Source organism: Pongo abelii, chromosome 19 (assembly GCF_028885655.2).
Source record: "Pongo abelii isolate AG06213 chromosome 19, NHGRI_mPonAbe1-v2.0_pri, whole genome shotgun sequence".
In the NCBI taxonomy this organism is placed as follows: Eukaryota; Metazoa; Chordata; class Mammalia; order Primates; family Hominidae; genus Pongo; species Pongo abelii.
In genome coordinates, this window is record NC_072004.2 from 78670650 (window position 1) to 78690750 (window position 20101).

The 20101-nt window shown below is 38.3% G+C and overlaps 1 protein-coding gene across 6 annotated transcripts in view; it reads left to right on the forward strand.

Annotated features, from left to right (window-relative positions):
- TANC2 (tetratricopeptide repeat, ankyrin repeat and coiled-coil containing 2) overlaps positions 1–20101 on the forward strand; it is a 486030-nt gene that overhangs the window by 275029 nt on the left and 190900 nt on the right. For all 6 annotated transcript variants that reach the window (XM_054537237.2, XM_054537241.2, XM_024234406.3 and 3 more), the window contains one exon: positions 17183–17446. In XM_054537237.2, coding sequence (XP_054393212.1) covers positions 17183–17446 — 264 coding nt within the window. The remainder of the gene's footprint in view (positions 1–17182; positions 17447–20101) is intronic.

Genomic DNA, 20101 nt, shown 5'->3' on the forward strand with positions numbered 1-20101 from the left:
ATTAATATTATATATATAATATCATTATATATTTTATATATAAATATTTTATATTATTTATATATTTATATATGATATAAATATATATAAAATATATATTATATTATATATAATATAAAATATAAAATATATATTATATATAATATAAAATATAAAATATATATTATATTATATAATATAAAATATAAAATATATATTATATTATATATAATATAATATATATAAATATATATATTTGTATATTTATATATATAAAAAATGTATATATATATATCAGAATATTTGCATATCCATACACAAAAGAAAAAACAGTCTGTCTTTATCCTACCCCACATACAAAAATTCAGTGTGGATCATAGACTTAAACCTAAGAGCTAAAATTATAAAACTGCAAGAAAAAATAATAGATTTAACATAAGCCTAAGTAACCTTATGTTAGGCAAAAATTTTTTAAATTGAACACAATCATTAACCCTGAAAGAAAAATAACTGATGTTTGACTGCCAAAATTTAAAATATTTACTCCTCAAAAGTTATTAAGAAAATGAAAAGGGCCTGGCACGGTGGCTCAAGCCTGTAATCTCGGCACTTTGGGAGGTCGAGGCAGGCAGGAGGTCAGGAGTTCAAGACCAGCCTGGCCAACATGGCAAAACCCTGTCTCTACTAAAAAAAATTTAAAAATTAGCCAGGCATGGTGGTGGTGGTGATGTGTGCCTGTAATCCCAGCTACTCGGGAGGCTGAGATCGGAGAATTGCTTGAACCTGGGAGGCAGAGGTTGCAGTGAGCCGAGATCATGCCACTGCACTCCAGCCTGGGCAACAGAGTGAGACTCCATCTCAAAAAAAAAAAAAAAAAAAAAAAAAAGAAAAAGAAAATGAAAAGGGAAATTATAGATGAAGAGAAAATTTTTCAAACACTTATCTCATAAAAGAGTTCTATCCAGAATAAGTAAAGAATCCTCACAGCTTAATATAAAGACATACAACTTGAATTTCAATAAAATGAGCAAGAGATTTGAACAGATACTTCACAGATGAAAGCGTATGAATGACAAGAGATAGATGTTCAATATCAATAATCATTAGGAAAATGTAAATTAAAACCATAATTGGATATCACTGTATACCTAGTACAATGTCTAAAACTCAATAGCAAAGATTGGCAAAAATGTGGGAGCAGTTGGAATTTTCAGACACTGGTGGTGTGAGTGTAAAATGGTACAGCCACTTTGAAAACTCCTTAGGCGTTCTTTTAAAAAGTTCAACAAAAATCTGCCATTTGACCTAGCCATGCTATTCCTAGGTATATACAAGAGAGAAAGAAAATCATATGTCTACGCAAAGACCAGTGCTTGAATATTCAGAGCAGCTTTATTCATAATGGCTGAGGTCTTGGTCCATTTGGGCTGATAAAACAAAATTCCATAAACTGGATAGCTTATAAACAATATAAATATATTTCTCATAGTTCTGAAGAATGGAAAGTCCTGGATCAAGGCAGATTCAGTGTCTGGTGAAGGCCAGCTTCCTGTTTCGTAGACAGCATCATCCTCACATGATGGAAAGGGCGAGGGAGCTTTTTTGGTACACTTATATTGGGGGATCAACCCCACTCAGGACCAAATCACTTCCCAAAAACCCTACCTCCTAATACCATCACCTTGGGGGTTAGAATTTCAATGTATGAGTTTTAGGAGACACAAGCATACAGACCATAGCAGCTGAAAACTTGAAACAACTCAGATGCCATCAAACTAGCAAATGTATAAATATTGTGATATATCAATTTTTAAAAAATGGAATGAACTGCTAATACATCATTGATAAATGTTAAAAGCATTTTGCTACATAAAACAAGCTTGAAACAAAAGACTGCATAGTGTATGATTCTATTTGTGTGAAATTCTACAAAAGGCAAAACTATAATGATAGCAAATCAGCAGTTGCCAAGGTGTAGAGTGGTGGGTAAAGGTGGAGGATTGACTGCAAAATGTCAGGAGGCAACTGTATGGGATGATGGAAAGTTGATTACAGCATAACTGCATACATTTGTCAAAACTGCATTTTTTTACTTGAAGTATGAATCTTATTGTATGTAAATTGTACCTTAATAAAACTGATTACACACACACACACACACACACACACTAGCATGACACAGCTATTTTACTCCTAGGCATAGGTCCAAATGAATTGAAAACAGGTAGTCAAACAGATACTACATTAATGTTCCCAGCAGCAGTATTCACAGTAGCCAAAAGGTGGAAACAATACAAATGCCCACCCACAGATTAATGGATAAACACATGTGGCATATACACAATGGGAACTTACTCAGTGATGAAAAGGTATGACACACTGATACATGCTACTGCAACACTGGCGAATCTCAGAAACATGCTAAGTGAAAGAAGCCAGACACAAAAGGCCAAATATTATGTATTCCCTTCTTAGTAGATATTTAGAATATGTAAATTTATAGAGACAAAATGCAGACTAGTGGTTGATTTGAGGGGGTGGGCATGATAGTAACTGCTTAATGGGTATGAAGTTTTCTTTTGGAGCTAAATAGAGGTGATGGTTGCACAACATTGGGAATGTACTAGATGCCATTGAATTTATTCGCTTTGATGCAGGTGCACCCCAAAATTAGAGCTTAGCCCAAGAAGGTTCTTGGCTTCTCTCAAGAAAGAGTTCAAGAGTGAGCCAACAGTGAAAGAAAGCAGGTTTATTAGAGCAGTAGTGTATAGCAAAATGGTTGCTCCATAGAGAGAGCAGGGCTATCCCATAGGCAGAGGAGCCCAGACGAGCAGAGTACAGCAAAGTGGCCGCTCCATAGGCAGAGCAGCCCAGATGAGCACAGCAGCAGTGTACGGCAACAGTGGCAGTCCGAAGGAGGAGCAACAGCAGACACAGCTGCAGTGTACATTGCTGGCTAGCTATATCTGTACCCACTCTTAATTATTTTATATATATATAAAATTAAGGGACAGGGTATTAAAACTTTACTAGAAAAGGGGCAAGGAGTTCCTGAAACCATAGAAGGTAACTTTCAGGTCATTGCCCTAGTGCATTGCCATGGCATTTGTAAACTGTCATGGCAGCAGTGGAGTGTCTTTAATAACGAGCAGTGAGGGCAAGCAGAGGTCACCTTCGTCACCCTCTTCTGATTTGGGCCATTTTCTTTACTGCATCCTGTGTTTAATCATCAGGGTCATTACAGGTGGGTGCTGATCTCCTACCTCAACTTTAAAGTGGGTAGCTTTATGTTATGTGTATTTTACCTCAAGCACACATACATAGTTACCCTAACACATAGCCACAATTTTCTTTGGGTGAGAATCAGAGGAATATTTTACTACAGTGGCATTGCAAAGCCCTTGCCCAAAGAGCTCCAACTTCCTTTTCAATCCTAGACCAGTGAATTCTGGTCTGTGAACTAATTTAGATCTGAAACCTAAGGGACTGCCATTTTCCACTATGCCTGATGTTGGCCTCTTTTTAAAAAATAAAGTAAGCAGCATCCTAATCTGTTCAACCATCTTGCCACTAGAAACACTGTCATCATCTGTTAACCATCACCACTGATACTTTTAGTCAAAGCACCCTGGTTGCTCTCCCAGCCTGGCTGATTTTTTTTTTTTTTTTTTTTTGAGACGGGGTCTCCCTCTGTCACCCAGTCTAGGGTGCAGTGGTGTGATCTTGGCTCACTGCAGCCTCCACCTCCCAGATTCAAGCAGTTCTTCCACCTCTGTCTCCCAAGTAGCTGGAATTACAGGGGTGCACCACCACACCCAGCTAATTTTTGCATTTTTAGGAGAGACGTTTCACTGTGTTGGCCAGGCTGGTCTCAAACTCCTGACCTCAGATGATCCACCCAAAGTGCTGGGATTACAGGTGTGAGCCACCACACCCGTCCCAGCCTTGCTGATCTTTACAATAATATATCCTCCTTGCATCTGAGAAATACGTGCTGCCAACTGGCCTCTGTATCCTCACTGATATTAGAGGCCCCAGTTCTATGATAACATCTCCCTATTAACTGCACTTAGAGAGGATGGTCACCTTCAGGCTTCTCAAAGATGTCAGTGTTCCCCACCACTGCCACCAGTACATTTCTTATTGCCTTGATGAAAGGAGTGTCCATTAGGCCTCCAGGGAGTGGAGAGAGGTCATGGTACTATTGGTCTTATGTGGTAGTCCCTTCTAATCTCCACCACCATGAACCTTCTGACTCATTTAGCAGTACTATGCCCAGGAAGTTCTAGCTGATCATCTCAAGCTGATTTCCTATAGGCCATCATCATATCCAAGTTTGAAGGAACCATCCTCATATAGATCTCCTTTGTCTCCTATATCTTTCTTCCTCCCTATTTTATTCCATTTTAATTAGGATTTAAACATGGTCAAGTCTTTTTGCATCTTACTCTTATCTCCCTCTACCCTTCACAGACCCATTGAAAGAATTGTTCTCACCTTTTCTTAATTTCATCTCCCTCTCACTTTGGAACCATTGGCATTCCAGTTTCTGCCTATACTACTCACCCAAGGTATTATCTAGATCACCTCCATATAGATCAAGCCAATAATGATTTTTAGTTCTTATTACAGTTAATGTTTTCTGACACATGTTTACTTTTTGAAACTCTCTCTTGCCTGACTTGCCCTCAGTCTCCTTGTTTTCCTCTTCTTTCTGGTTGTTCCTTCTTAGACTCCTTTGCAGGCTCTTCTTGCTTTGCCTAATTGTGTTTCAACGAGTGTCATTTTAGGCCTTCCTCTCTCCTCACTCTACAAACTTCTTAAGAGACAATAGTCAGCTCCTAAGGTTAATACCATTGCCATCTGACTCTCTCTTCTCCTGAGCTTCAGTTTAATTATCTCACTGTCTACTGTACATCTTTATTTGAATGCCCCATAGACACTACAAATTCTACATGTTCCTGAGCTAAAATTATGTTCCTCTTAATCCTGCTTCTCTTCCTGTGTTTCCTAAGTAGATGGTACCACCGTCTAGCCATTTGCCCCAGCCAGAAACCAGGATATTATTCATGACTGCATTTTTACCTCATTCTTTACATCTAATCAAATTATCAAGTCCATTCATTCTTTTTCATCTCCTTTGTCATTTCTTAATACAGATCAGTATTTCTAACTCGGATTGCTATAAAACCTAACTTTTCTGTTTGCCTTCAATCAGGTAATCCTCTGATACAGGAGATTCATGAATTTGGATTGTAAAAAAAGATTACGTTTTCATTTTTTGATTTCTAATTGAAATTTAGAACTTCTATTTTGAATATAGGTAACAAGCCACAGAAGCACTAGAAGTTTTTGTGACTTTGTCACCAATAAATACCTCAGATATTTTCATGTTACTTGTAGATATCATAAAATATCACACTTGCCACCACCTTGAAAATATAGTAGACTTGCACTAGATCTTACTACTTAATGTTAATGAAACTCACAAATTACTGTGTCACAAATCTATTTTTTATTATTTTGATTACTGTTTTTCAAAATAATTGATTTCTCCTGTTTTTGCATTTTATTTCATGCATTTAGAAATATTATGGAAAGAGTCTTTTTAGGCATCACCAGACACCATAGGGGGTGTGTGGCAACACCTTACTGTAACGTATTCTACTCACTAGAACCAAAGTAATCTTTCCAAAATGTAAGTTTAATTATGTCCCTCAAAAGCCTTTAATCATGTGCCTCGGTTGCCCTTTGGAGAAACCGGGATAAAATCTAATCCCTTTAATATGGTTTACGAGTTCTAGTCTGATCTAGACTCTGTCTCCTCTCTGTCATTCTAGCCAGTGGTGTGCTGTGGCCAGCTAGCACCTGCAAGATCCAGTTTTTAAGATTTTGGTAATTTTGTGAGCCAGTTAAGTCATAGGTAGCTTGAAATCAGCCACCAAGTGTACATTTATACCATGGAGATCAGCAAACACTGCAAATCAGAATTTTGTTTTGTCTTTTATTTTTTAATTTAATTTTTTTTAATTTCCAGGATACACGTGCAGGATGTGAGGTTTTTTATGTAGGGAAATGTGTGATAGCAGCTTGCTCCACCTATCAACCCGTCACCTAGGTATTAAGCCCCGCATGCATTAGCTATTTATCCTGATTCTCTTCCTCCCCTCACCTTCTTTCACAGGCCCCAGTGGTGGTGTTCCCCTCCTTGTGTCCATATGTTCTCATCGTTCTGCTCCCACTTATAAGTGAGAACATGCAATGTTTGGTTTTCTATTCCTGTGTTAGTTTGCTTAGGATAATGGCTTTGAGCTGCATCCATGTCCCTACAAATGACATGATCTCATTCCTTTTTATGGCTGCATAGTATTCCATGGTGTATATGTACCACATTTTCTTTATCTAGTCTATCATTGATGGGTGTTTGGATTTATTCCATATCTTTGCTATTGTGAATAGTGCTGCAATGAACATATGTGTGTATGTATCTTTATAATATAATAATTTATATTCCTTTGGGTATATACCCAGTAATAGGATTGCTGGGCCAAATAGTATTTCCAGTTCTAGGTCTTTGAGGAATTGCCACACTGTCTTCCACAATGGTTGAACTAATTTACATTCCCCCCAGTAGTGTAAAAGTATTCCTGTTTCTGCACAGCCTTGCCAGTGTCTGTTGTTTCTTGACTTTTTAATAATCACCATTTAGGCTGGCGTGAGATGGTATCTCATTGTGGTTTTGATTTGCATTTCTCTAATGATCAGTGATGTTGAGCTTTTTTCTTATGTTTGTTGGCTGCATAAATGTCTTCTTTTGAGAAGTGTTTGTTTATGTCCTTTGCCAGTTTTTAATAGGATTGTTTGTTTTTGTTTTGTTTTTTGTAAATTTGCTTAAGTTCCTCATAGATTCTGGACATTAGACCTTTTTTCAGATGGATAGATTATGAAAACTTTCTCCCATTCTATAGGTTGTCAGTTCACTCTGATGATAGTTTCTTTCACTGTGCCAAAGCTCTTTAGTTTAATTAGATCCCATTTGTTAATTTTGGCTTTTATTGCAATTGCTTTTAATGTTTTCATCATGAAATCTTTACCCATGCCTATGTCTTGAATGGTATTGCCTAGATTTTATTCTAGTGTTTTTATAGTTTTGGGTTTTACATTTAAGTCTTTAATACATCTTGTTAATTTTTGTATAAGGTATAAGGAAGGGATCCAGTTTTAGTTTTCTGCTTATGGCTAGCCAATTCTCCCAGCACCATTTATTTATTTATTTTTCATTTATTTATTTTTTTTGAGACAGAGTTTTGTTCTGTCACCCAGGCTGGAGTGCAGTGCTGCAATCTCGGCTCACGGCAACCTCCACCTCCTGGATTCAAGCGGATGCTCCTGCCTCAGCCTTCCAGGTAGCTGGGATTACAAGCGTGCACCACCATGCCCAGCTAATTTTTGTATTTTTAGTAGAGATGGGTTTTACTGTGTTGGCCAGGCTGGTCTCAAACTCCTGACCTCAAGTGATCCTCCTGCCTCAGCCTCCCAAAGTGCAGGATTACAGGTGTGAGCCACCATGCCTGGCCCCAGCACCATTTATTAAGTAGGGAAGCCTTTCCCCATTGCTTGTTTTTGTTAGGTTTGTCAAAAATCAGATGATTGTAGATGTGTGGTCTTCATTTGTGAGATCTCTATTCTGTTCCATGGTCTATGTGTCTGTTTTTGTACTAGTACCATGCTGTTTTGGTTACTGTAGCCATCTAGTATAGTTTGAAGTCAGGTAGCATGATGCCTCCAGCTTTGTTCCTTTTGCTTAGGATTGTCTTGGCTATATGGGCTCTTTGTTGGTTCCATATGAATTTTAAAGTAGTTTTTTCTAATTCTTTGAAGAATGTCAGTGATAGTTTAATGGGAATGGGTTTGAATCTATACATTACTTTGGGCAGTATGGCTATTTTCACGATGTTGATTCTTCCTATCCATGAGGTTGGAATGTTTTTCCATTTGTTTGTGTCTTCTCTGATTTCCTTGAGCAGTGGTTTGTAGTTCTCCTTGAAGAGGTCCTTCACTCCTCTTGTTAGCGGTGTTCCTAGGTATTTTATTCTCTTTGTAGCAATTGTGAATGGGAGTTTATTCATGATTTGGCTCTCTGCTTGTCTGTTGTTAGTGTATAGGACTGCTTGTGATTTTTGCACATTGATTTTATATCCTGAGACCTTGCTGAAGTTGTTTATCAGCTTAAGAAGCTTTGGGGCTTGAGATAATGGGATTTTCTCGATATAGGATCATGTCATTTGCACACAGACAGTTTGACTTCCTCTCTTCCTATTTGAATATGCTTTATTTCTTTCTCTTGCCTGACTGCCCTGGCCAGAGCTTCCAATACATGTTGAATAGGAGTAGTGAGAGAGGGCATCCTTGTCTTGTGCCGGTTTTCAAGGAAAATGCTTCCAGCTCTTCCCCATTCATTATGATATTGGCTGTGGGTTTGCATAAATGGTTCTTACTATTTTGAGATATGTTCCATCAATAGCTAGTTTATTGAGAGTTTTCAACATGAAGGGATGTTGAATTTTATGGAAGGCCTTTTCTGCATCTATTGAAATGATCATGTGGTTTTTGTCTTTACTTCTCTTTGTGTGATGAATTATGTTTATGGATTTGTGTATGTTGAACCAGCCTTGCACCCCAGGGATGAAGCCAACTTGATCATAGCTAAGTTTTTTGATGTGCTGCTGGATTGGTCTGCCAGTATTTTTTGAGGATTTTTCCATCAATATGCATCAGGGATGTTAGGCTGAAGTTTTCTTTTTTGTTGTATACCTGCCAGGTTATGGTATCAGAATGATGCTGGCCTCATAAAATGAGTTAGGGAGGAGTCCTTTCTTTTCAGTTGTTTGGAATAGTTTCAGAAGAAACGGTACCAGCACCTCTTTATACCTCTGATAGAATTCAGCTATAAATCCGTCTGGTCCTGGAGTTTTTTTGGTTGGTAGGCTATTTATTACTATAGGCTATTTATTACTGCCTCAATTTCCGAACTTGTTATCGGTCTATTCAGGGATTCAACATCTTCCTGGTTCAGTCTTAGGAGGGTGTATGTGTCCAGGAATTTATCCATTTGTTCTAGATTTTCTAGTTTATTTGCATAGAGGTCTTTATAGTATTCTCTAATGATTGTTTGTATTTTTTTCTCTATTGCCCAGGCTGTATTCTCACTCTGTTGCCCAGGCTGGAGTGCACTGGTGTGATCTCAGCTCACTACAACCTCTGCCCTCTGGGTTGAAGTGATTTTCGTGTCTTAGCCTCAAGTGATTTTCATGCCTCAGCTTCCTGAGTAGCTGGGATTACAGGTGTGTCCCACCATGCCCAGCTAATTTTTTTGTATTTTTAGCAGAGACTGGATTTTGCCATGTTGGCCAGCCTGGTCTCAAACTCCTGACCTTAAGTGATCCTTTCACCTCAACCTCCCAAAGTGCTGGGATTACTGATGTGAGCCACCGTACCTGGCCCGGTTGTTTGTATTTCTGTGGGGTCAGTGGTGATATCCCTTTTATCATTTTTTATTGTGTCTATTTGATTCTTCTCTCTTCTTTATTAGTCCAGTTAGCAGTCCATCCATTTTATTAATTTTTTTCAAAAAAACAGCTCCTGGATTTGTTGATTTTTTTGAAGGGTTTTTTGTGTCTCTGTCTCCCTCAGTTCTGCTGTAATCTTGGTTATTTCTTGTCTTCTGGTAGCTTTGGGGTTTCTTTGCTCTTGGTTCTCTAGTTCTTTTAGTTGTGATGTTAGGGTATCCATTTGAGATCTTTCTAGCTTTCGATGTGGGCATTTAGTACTGTAAATTTCCCTCCAAACACTGCTTTAGCTGTGTCCCAGAGATTCTGGTACATTGCCTCTTTGTTATCGTTGGTTTCAAGTAGCTTCTTGATTTCTGTCTTAATTTCTTTATTTACCCAGGAGTCATTCAAGAGCAGGTTGTTCAATTTCCATGTAGTTGTGTGGTTTGGGGTGAGTTTCTTAATCTTGAGTTCTAATTTGATTGTGCTGTGGCCTGAGAGACTGTTTGTTATGATTTCAGCTCTTTTGCATTTCCCGAGGAGTGTTTGACTTCCATTTATGTGATCAATTTTACAGTAAGTGCCAGGTGGTGCCAAGAAGAATGTATATTCTGTTGTTTTTGGGTGGAGAGTTCTGTAGCTATCTATCAGGTTCGCTTTATCCAGAGCTGAGTTCCAGTCCTGAATATCTGTTAATTTTCTGTCTTGATAATCTGTCTAATATTGACATTGGGTGTTAAAGTCTCCCACTATTATTGTGTAGGAGTCCAAGTCTCTTTGTAGGTCTCTAAGAACTTGTTTTATGAATCTGGGTGCTCCTGTATTGGGTGCATATATATTTAGTATAGTTAGCTCTTACTGTTGAATTGTCCCCTTTACTATTATGTAATGCCCTTCTTTGTCTTTTTTTAAATCTTTGTTGGTTTAAAGTCTGTTTTGTCAGAGACTAGGATTGCAACCCCTGCTTTTTTCTGCTTTCCATTTGCTTGGTAAGTTTCCCTCCATCCCTATTTTGAGCCTATGTGTGTCTTTGCATTTGAGATGGGCCTCTTGAATACAGCATACCAAGGGGTCTTTACCCAGCTTGCCACTCTGTGTCTTTTAATTGGGCCATTTAGTCCATTTACACCTAAGGTTAATATTGCTATGTATGAATTTGATCCTGTCATCATGATGCTAGCTGGTTATTTTGCAGACTTGTTGATGTAGTTGCTTCATGGTATTATTAGTCTTTGTACTTCAGTGTGTTTTTATAGTGACTGGTAACATTTTTTTCCTTCCCATATTTAGTGCTTCCTTCAGGAGCTCTTGCAAGGCAGGCCTGGTGGTGACAAATTCCTGCAGCATTTGCTTGTCTGAAAAGGATTTTATTTCTCCTTTGCTTATGAAGCTTAGTTTGGCCACATATGAACTTCTGGATTGGAAATTCTTTTCTTTAAGAATGTTGAATATTGGTCCCGAATCTCTTCTGGTTTGTAGGATTTCTGCTGAGAAGTCCACTGTTAGTCTGATGGGTTTCCCTTTATAGGTGGCCTGGCCTTTCTCTCTGGCTGCCCTTAATGTATTTTTCTTCATTTTGACCTTGGGGAATCTGATTATTATGTGTCTTCGGGTTGATCTTCTCATGGAGTATCTTACTGTGGTTCTCTGTATTTACTGAATTTGAGTGTTAGCTTGTCTTGTTAGGTTGGGGAAGTTCTCCTGGATGATATCCTGAAGTATGTTTTCCAACTTGGTTCCATTCTCCCTGTCTCAGGTACCCTAGTCAGTCACAGGTTTGGTCTTTTTACATAATCCCATAGTTCCTGGAGATTTTGTTCATTCCTTTTCATCTTTTTTTCTCTAATCTTTTCTGCCTGTCTTATTTCAGCAAGTTAGTCTTCAGGCTCTGAAATTCTTTCCTCCACTTTGTCTATTTGGCTGTTGATACTTGTAGTTACATTGTGAAGTTCTTGTGTTGTGCTTTTCAGCTCTATCAGGTCATTTATGGTCCTGTCTCAACTGGTTATTCTGGTTAACAGCTCATGTAATGTTTTATCATCGTTCTCAGCTTCTTTGCATTGGGTTAGAACATGCTCCTTCAGCTCTGTGAAGTTCATTATTACCCACCTTCTGAAGCCTACTTCTGTCAATTCATCCATCTCAGCCTCCACCCAATTTTGTGCCCTTTGCCGGAGAGGTGTTGCAATCATTTGGAGGAGAAGAGCACTCTGGCTTTTTCAGTTTTCAGTATTTTTTCATTGATTCATTCTCATCTTCGTGAGTTCATCTAGCTTCAATCTTTGAGGCTGCTGACCTTTGGATGGGGTTTTTGTGGGGACATTTTTTGTTAATGCTGTTGTTGTTGCTTTCTGTTATTTGTTTTTCTTTTAACAGTCTCCTTCCATAGGGCTGCTGCAGTTTGCTGGGAGTCCATCCCATCCTATTCACTTGGGTCCCTCCTACAACTGGAGGTGTCACCAGTGGAGGCTGCAGAACAGCAAAGATGGCTGCCTGCTTCTTCCTCTAGGAGCTCCATCCCAGAGGGGCACTGACCTGATGTCAGCGGGAACCCTCCTGTATAAGGTGTCTGGCGACCCCTGTTGGGGGTTCTCACCCAGTCAGGAGGCACGGGATCAGGGACCTGGTTAACAAAGCACTCTGGCTGCCCCTTGGGCAGAGGGGATGCACTGCACTGGGGGGAATCCCACTTGTCTGGACTACCCGGATTCCTCAGAGCCAGCAGCGGGAAAGACTAAGTCCGCTGATCAACAGAGACTGCGGCTGCTGCTGTGGCTGCCTTTCCTTCCGGGGAGATCAGAGTTCTGTTCGTAAACCCCTGGCTGGAGTTACTGAAATTCCCACAGGGGAGCCCCAGCCAGTGAGGAGGGATGGGTCAGGGTCTGGCCTAAAAAGGCGGTCTGGCCACAATCTGCCACAGTTGCTGTGCTGCGCTGTGGGGAATTCTTCCTGGGTCTAAACCGCCCAGTCTCCCTGGCACCAGTAGGGGAAAAACAGCAGACTGGAGCTGCAGTGATGGCTGCTGCCCCTCTTCCCAGGAGCTCAGTCATCTTAGGTAGGAGGCAGCCACAGTCATGATGGCCACCCCTCCCTCTGGGAACTCGGTAGTCTTAGGCAGTTTCCAGCCAAGAGGCTGCCGAGAATCTGCACAGCTCTGTGCTTGGGACCCAAACCTTGGTGGTGTGTGTGGGCCCACGAGGGGGATCTCCTGATCTGTGGGTTGCACAGATCCATGGAAAAAGCGTGGATCATGGATTCTTGGGCAGGGTAACACAATCACTCACTACCACCTCCCTTGGCTGTGGGTGGGAGCTCCCCTTGCCCCGTGTGGCTCCTGAGTGGGCCATGGCTCCACCCTGCTTTATCCTTGCTCTCCATGGCTCACGCCAACTGCCTAGTCAGTCCCAATAAGAGAACCTGGATACCTCAGTTGCCAGTGCAGGATTCACTCACCGTTTTCATTCTGCTGTGTGGGAGCCTCCAAACGCATATATTTCTAGTCAGCCATCTTAGCCCCTCCAGCCTGTTGTTGTTTTTTAGAGAGCCAAGTTGTTAAACTTGTATCAGCACACCACTGGCCCCAAACCACCTCCAAAGTTTTAGTCTATTGAATTTACTTAATTCTTAAGAACTTTGCTGTGCCCTTGTGAATGTTTTTGTCTTTGGATAAACCATTGTTTTTTCATCTTTACCTGACCAACTCAACTTGGTCGACAAGAGTATTCTCTAGCCCTCAAGTCTGGGTTAGATTTGTGTCTCCTTTCTCATAAAGCAAACCTCTTTTTCCAATAGGTAAAGTAAAATAAAGTAAATTAAGTAAAGATAAAAGACCAAATTTAGGTGAATGTGAAGTTGTTATCTGGAATGACTGGGAGTTGGGTAGGCATTGCAAGGACTTTTATTGAAGTCCTTGACCATTATTGAAGATGCAGTCTTCTCAAGAGCTAATAGTTCAGTACCTATATAATTGTTTCGCAGTATCCTAAAATATTATAGAAAGCCTGATTGATCTCTTGCACCTATTCCCCTACCACAAATATAAAGCCTTTTCCACATTAAAAGAGTACAGTACTATATTCCTAGCAGACATAAACACTTCACCAATACTGAATCCATTCTTTGGAGCTTAGTTTATGTGTCTTTAAATACTATGTCCTCTCATTACATTTTTTCCCCAAAAGTAGGCAGTTTCTTAGCTTAAATAATTTCCCAGGTAACATATACACTCATATCATTGGTAGCAATATTTTTAATGTAAGTAGTAGAAAAAAATGCCCTGAAGAATGAGGCCGATTATTTTTGTTCTAATATTTCATTGTTAATGTCTGCAGTGTCCTTCTACGCCGAGGGTCTCCTGAATGTTCACTGCATGCTATTTTCCTATGACTTTTGTAGATAACAGCAGGGCTTTAGCCTCTGTGCTTTCCTTTATCTCTCCTTTTATCATGTGGGTATTACAGAGCTGGGTGCTAAAAGTTTTTTTTTTAATTTAAATATGAAAAAACCCTTAAAATATAGTTTCTACTCTCCAGAAATGTACAGTGTAGTAAAGGAGGCAAGGTACATCTACAAAAGAGTTAAGGAACAATATAAGATAGTAAGTGATTAAGATTCCAAGTAATTAGTTGCCTGTGAGACTACTTGTTAGCTATATAAGTGGGCAAGATGCCTAATCTGCACATCGGTTTGGTTTCCTCATCTGCATAATGAAGATAGTAATATCAGTCCCGCTTAGAGTGTTCTGTTGATAATTGAATGAGATACTGTATCTCATTGTACAATTTAGAGGTTATAAGGTGATAAGTATGAATTTATTATGATTACTAGTATTAAAGCTTATGATCTAATACAGAAGAAAGAACATCTTGCTTAAAATGTATATGAGCTTTTTCTGAGGTGATATTTTTTTACCAGTTATCAAAAAAATCACTTTGGGCTTTGGGTTGTTAGGCCCCTGGAGTTACTTTTCAATTCTTTATTTGTTTTCCATTTTCTTCCTTTGGAAAGATTTTCTGAGTTTCAGAAACTGTTTTCCTTTGTTTTTCGGATTTGCTATCCTTGGTTTTTTGTCCCCAAAGACCAGCCAAAATGTAGGAATATAATTTTCTCTGCTTTCTTTTTGTTAGCTGTCTTTCCAAAATGAGCATAGGTTGTCTATTTTTTAAGGTTTTACAACTAATCACTAAAGGGGAAATGGAGTATAATAAATACGGGAACTTATTTTCCAAAATCTTATAAGGTTTCCAGAGGGTTCTGTGATATTTCTGATTTCCTTTCTCAGGTGGGGCCCAAAAGCACATACTCTCATCTCTCTTTTAATTCTTAAGTTTATAAAATTTTCCCTCTTCCCACTTCTCTACCTTTTTCTAGTTTACTTAGATTTCTTCTTCCTTAGCCTTTTACTTTTTGTGACAACAAAGTCAGATTTTCTTTCTTAGAGAGAAATTTAGGTCATCCTTTGTAATTCATCTTCTTCCCGTGTTATTAGAAAATCCAGAACTCCATTTAAATTTGCAGAGAGAGAACCTCACTAAAAACGATAGTGGAAATTACCTCATGAGCTTAGGTCTCTTCTTTTGGCAATAGGTACATTCAAAATATAAGAAGAGAAAATGAGCTAACATATAAAAACTCCTCTGGGATGATATCTTTTATTCTTGTTTTGTAATTGTTGCTAAAAAATTATAATCTAGATGTTAATGTTTTTAATCCTTTCATTTCTAGTGTTAATTAAAATTTTTCTATTTGTGTATAATTAGTGGTAAGACTATATAAAATTCAAGAGACCTTTCAGTTTATTTTATTAAGGTACTTAAATCCATAAAGTTAGAGCTACAGAGATCTGTACAAGAAGGGCCTGTTATTGCTTACTTATTTGGGCAGGTTCTGTCTCTTCTATCAGTTCCTGCTTAGGGACTGCTTATTTTATTCTAATTCTTTGTTACATATTAGAAGCAAGGAAATAAATTTAAATGAGGAAAAGAACAGAATAAAAAGAATATAGAGATCTTTTAGGGACCGCTGAGGCTCTCCAGCAATCCTTGAAGATTATGTAAATTCCCTTTTGATGAAATTCTGAAAATTTTACCACTAATAGGCCTGAGCTGTAGGTCCTCTAGGACTGATACAAGAATTTTTTTAGTTTATTTAAATAGAGTTTTTGAAATATGTGAGAGATGACTGTATTTTGGTTTCAGTTATGTAAACATCATGATAGAAGTGAAATGATCATCAGTAACTTTTAAAAATAATGTTACTAAATATTCTTATTATCTAATCATGAATTTACATAATCATAAACAGATTAATCTCTACTTTAGATTTTCTTTTAAATTCACTCTTTAAATTTTATAAATCAATGAAGTACAAGGCAGTTTTGTTACATGCATAAGTTGCTTAGTGGTGAAGTCTGAGTTTTTTAGGATATTCATCACCCAAATAATGTACATTGAACCCATTAAGTAATTTCTCATCATCCACCTTTCCCCCACCTTGTAACCCTTCAGAGGCTCCATTGTCCGTCATTCCATTTTCTACTTCAATATGTGCACATTTTTTTAGCACCCACCTGTGAGTGAGAACATGGAATATTTGTCTTTCTGTGTCTAACTTGTTTTGTTTAAGATTTCTACTTCCATCCACATTGCTGCAAAAGACATTTCATTCTCTTTATGGCTGAATAATATTCCATTGTGTGTATATACCACATTTTCTTTATCCATTCATCTGTTGATGGACATTTAGGTTGATTCCATATCTTTGCTATTGTAAATAGTGCTGTGGTAAACATGCAAGTGCAGATATCTTTTTGACATAAGGATTTCTTTTCCTTTGGGTAGTTACCCAGTGGTGGAATTGCTGGATTGAATGGTAGTTCTATTTTTAGTTCTTTGAGAAATCTCTGTATTTTCCTTAATGGTTGTACTAATTTATATTCCCATCAACAGTGTATATGAGAGTTCTCTGCATCCTCACCGTCTGTTATTTTTTGATTTTTTAATGGTAGCCATTCTGACTGGTATAAGATGGTGGTTTTAAGGTGCATTTCTCTGATGATTACTAATATTGAGATTTTTTTCATGTACATGGCCATTTGTATGTCTCCTTTTGGAAAATTTCTGTTTACGTCCTTTGCTTACTTTTTAATGGTATTATTTGTGAAGTTTTTGTTGAGTTGTTTGAGTTCCTTGTATATTCTTAATGTTAGTCCTGTCAGATGTATAGTTTGCATATATTTTCTCCCATTCTGCAGGTTGTCTTTTCACTCTGCTGGTTATTTCTTTGGCTGTGCAGAAGCTTTTTAGTTTTAGTTGCATTTGCCTACTTTTGTTTTTGTTGCCTGTGCTTTTGAAGTCTTAGTCATAATTTCTTTACCTAAACCAATGTCCAGAAAAGTTTTCTGTAGGTTTTCTTGTAGTATTTTTAGTTTCCAGTCTTAGGATTAAGTCTTTAGTGTATCTTGAGTTGATTTTTGCATATGGTTAGAGACAGGGGTCCAGTTTCATTCCCCTGCATATGGCAATCCAGTTTTTCTAGCACCATTTTTTGAAAATAGTGTCCTTTCCCCAATGTGTGTTTTTATCAACTTTGTCAAAGATTAATAACTGTATGTATGTGGCTTTATTAAATTCATTTTACTCTTTTTTTTTCAGCTACGTTAACAAGCTATTCTGAAAATGTGGAACGCACAAAATATGCTGGGGAAAGTAGTAAAGAATTAGGATCTGGAGGAAACATAAAACCTTGGCAATCTCAAAAATCCAGCATGGACTCCTGTTTGTATCGAGTAGATGAAAACATGACTGCTTCCACCTATAGTCTGAATAAGATCCCAGAGAGAAATTTGGAAACAGTGTTATCTCAATCAGTACAGTCTATTCCTTTGTATCTCATGCCACGGCCAAATTCAGTAGCAGGTAAGTTTTTGTTGTTGTTGTTGTTGTTGCTGTTGTTAAATAATGATTTTACTCCAGTATATATTGAAATGAAAATAAATCCCGCTCTGACAGTATTTAAATTTTCCATTCATCTTTTCTGACTAAGCTGTTCTTTTGTGTTTGGGTAATATATATGTATATATTATTTGAATCTGGGAGAAGGTTCATCTTCCTTGAGTGATTGCTTAGTTCTGCTCCCAAAATATACAAAAACACATAGAAATTCAGAAACAGCCTATAAAATATATCGTCAAACAACTAAAAGTCTTTTCTCTCAATGAGAAGTCTTTGAAAGAATTTTAGTTTGAGGTTTTAGTTCTTTTCTTAAAATCTTAGTTTTAAAAAACATTATTAAAATTGGCATATCTCAGTGTAATTTGTATTATCAGAAATCATCATCCATAGTTTGTAAAAGTGGAAGGCAGGCAAGAATTCAGCTTTTCCTCATTCCGTGAGTTTCAGTATTTTCACAATATCCTGGCTATCATTTCATAGAAGAATCACCAGGTGGCTACATTTCTAAAGAATAATTCTGCAACACCACTAGCAAACTCAGTTAAAAAAAATTGTATTAGTCCGTTTTCACACTGCTATAAAGATAATACCTGAGACTGGGTAATTTATAAACAAAAAAGGTTTAATTGACTCACAGTTCCACACAGCTGGGGAAGCCTTGGGAAACTTATAATCATGGCAGAAGGCAAAGGAGGAGCAAGTACCTGCTTCACAAGGCGGCAGGAGAGAGAGCAAGCACACGGGAACTACCAGTTTTAAACCATCGGATCTCATAGAAGTACCTCACTATCACAAGAATAGCGTGAGAGAACCACCCCCATGATCCAGTCACCTCCCACCAGGTCCCTGACACTTGGGGATTACAATTCAAGATAAGATTTGGGTGGGGACACAGAGCCAAACCATATCAGAAATGATATAGCGTGGCGGCTTATGCCTGTAGTTCCAGCAATTTGGAATGCTGAGGCAGGAGGATTGCCTGAGGCCAAGAGTTTAAGACCAGCCTGCGCAACATAGTGAGACCTTGTCTCTAAAAAAAAAAAGAAAGAAATGATACTGAGGGTTAAGTGGTTGAAATACGGAGTCATCATTCTTTAGCAACTATTCTCCTCAAAATTGATGTCAGGGGGTATTTTTACTACAGCTAAATTGCTGTTTAATAATTCAAACCTGGGACTTTTGAAGAATAGTTGAACGTTCTGACTTTTCAAAATATGTCATTATCTGGACTTTGTCCAGACTATAAAATCAAAGTTATGTTTGCTTCTCTTACTTTCCTCATGAAGGCCTGGATAGATTATCTCACTGATAATTACTCCTTATGTAGCTGATAGTGTAATGCTTATTGCCATTCCCATTTCCCTTTCCTACCTGTTCTTTGTTCTCTGGGAGACCATCAGCATCTGTCATCAGGTGTGATTATAGGGGAAATGGCTCATCTGAAAGATAAGTAACTACAGAAGATTTTAATATTAATTGTTAAAGATTATTCACTTTTATATAGTGACAGGAAACTTTTTATCCTAGGACCTTCTAACTATGTCGATCCCCAACTACCATGTCATATTAGAATCCTGGAATGCTGTTGTATTAGTCTATTCTTATACTGCTATAAAGAAATACCTGAAACTAATTTATAAAGAAAAGAGTTGAATTGGCTCATGGTTCTGCAGGCTGTACAGGAAGCATAGCAGCTTCTGCTTGGCTTCTGAGGAGGCCTCAGAGAGCATTCAATCATGGCAGAAGGCACAGGGGGAACAAGCACCTCACATGACCGGAGCAGGAGGAAGAGCAGGAGGAGGAGGAGGTTGCACACACTTTTAAATGACCCATTCTCTCGAGAACTCTCATATTACAAGAACAGCAAGGGGGAAGTCTGCCCCATGATCCAGTCACCTCCAACATTGGGGATTACAATTCACATGAAATTTGGGCAGGGACACAGATCCAAACCACATCAGCTGTACATTATGAAAAGTTCCAGGCAAGCTGAGTCTTTTCCGAAAAGCACGTAAATCCTTGCTCATATATAAATAGAGAAATGTAACTACCAACCATAATAGTATGTCCCAACTTACTTCCTAACTAAGCAACAATGATTTCTGAGAAAATTCTGGTTCTATTATTTGAGAAAGGCACTGAACACTTAGTAGAAGACAGAGAAGCTTTGTTTCAGTGAGTGGAACTATGTAGTCAGTCTGAATGAACAATGTTAATTCAGGGCTATGAGTCTCGGTCACTACTTAACATTAACATTCTGTATTACTGTCTTCTTCCTACTCACTCCCCATTATATTTTATGTGTATCCCTTAGAACCTTTTTTCACTGTGTTAATCAAGGACCTTCTCATTTGTTTAAAAGCGACTCAGCTCTTCCTCAGGCTTCCCTTAGCCCCAAGTGTATCCCAGAACTGTTGTACTTCCCTATTAGCTAAGTGCTTCCTCTCTAGTTGTATCCTGTACCTTCAGAGCAGTGCCAGAACTGAACAGACTATGGGAAGAGAGAATGGAACAAGCAAGCTGGTTAATTTAATGTTTTGCTGTTGGTCTCAGAAAGCCATCAGGACCACATGTAACTAACCACTGGACGGTAATAAGCTCTGAGGCAACTACCAAACT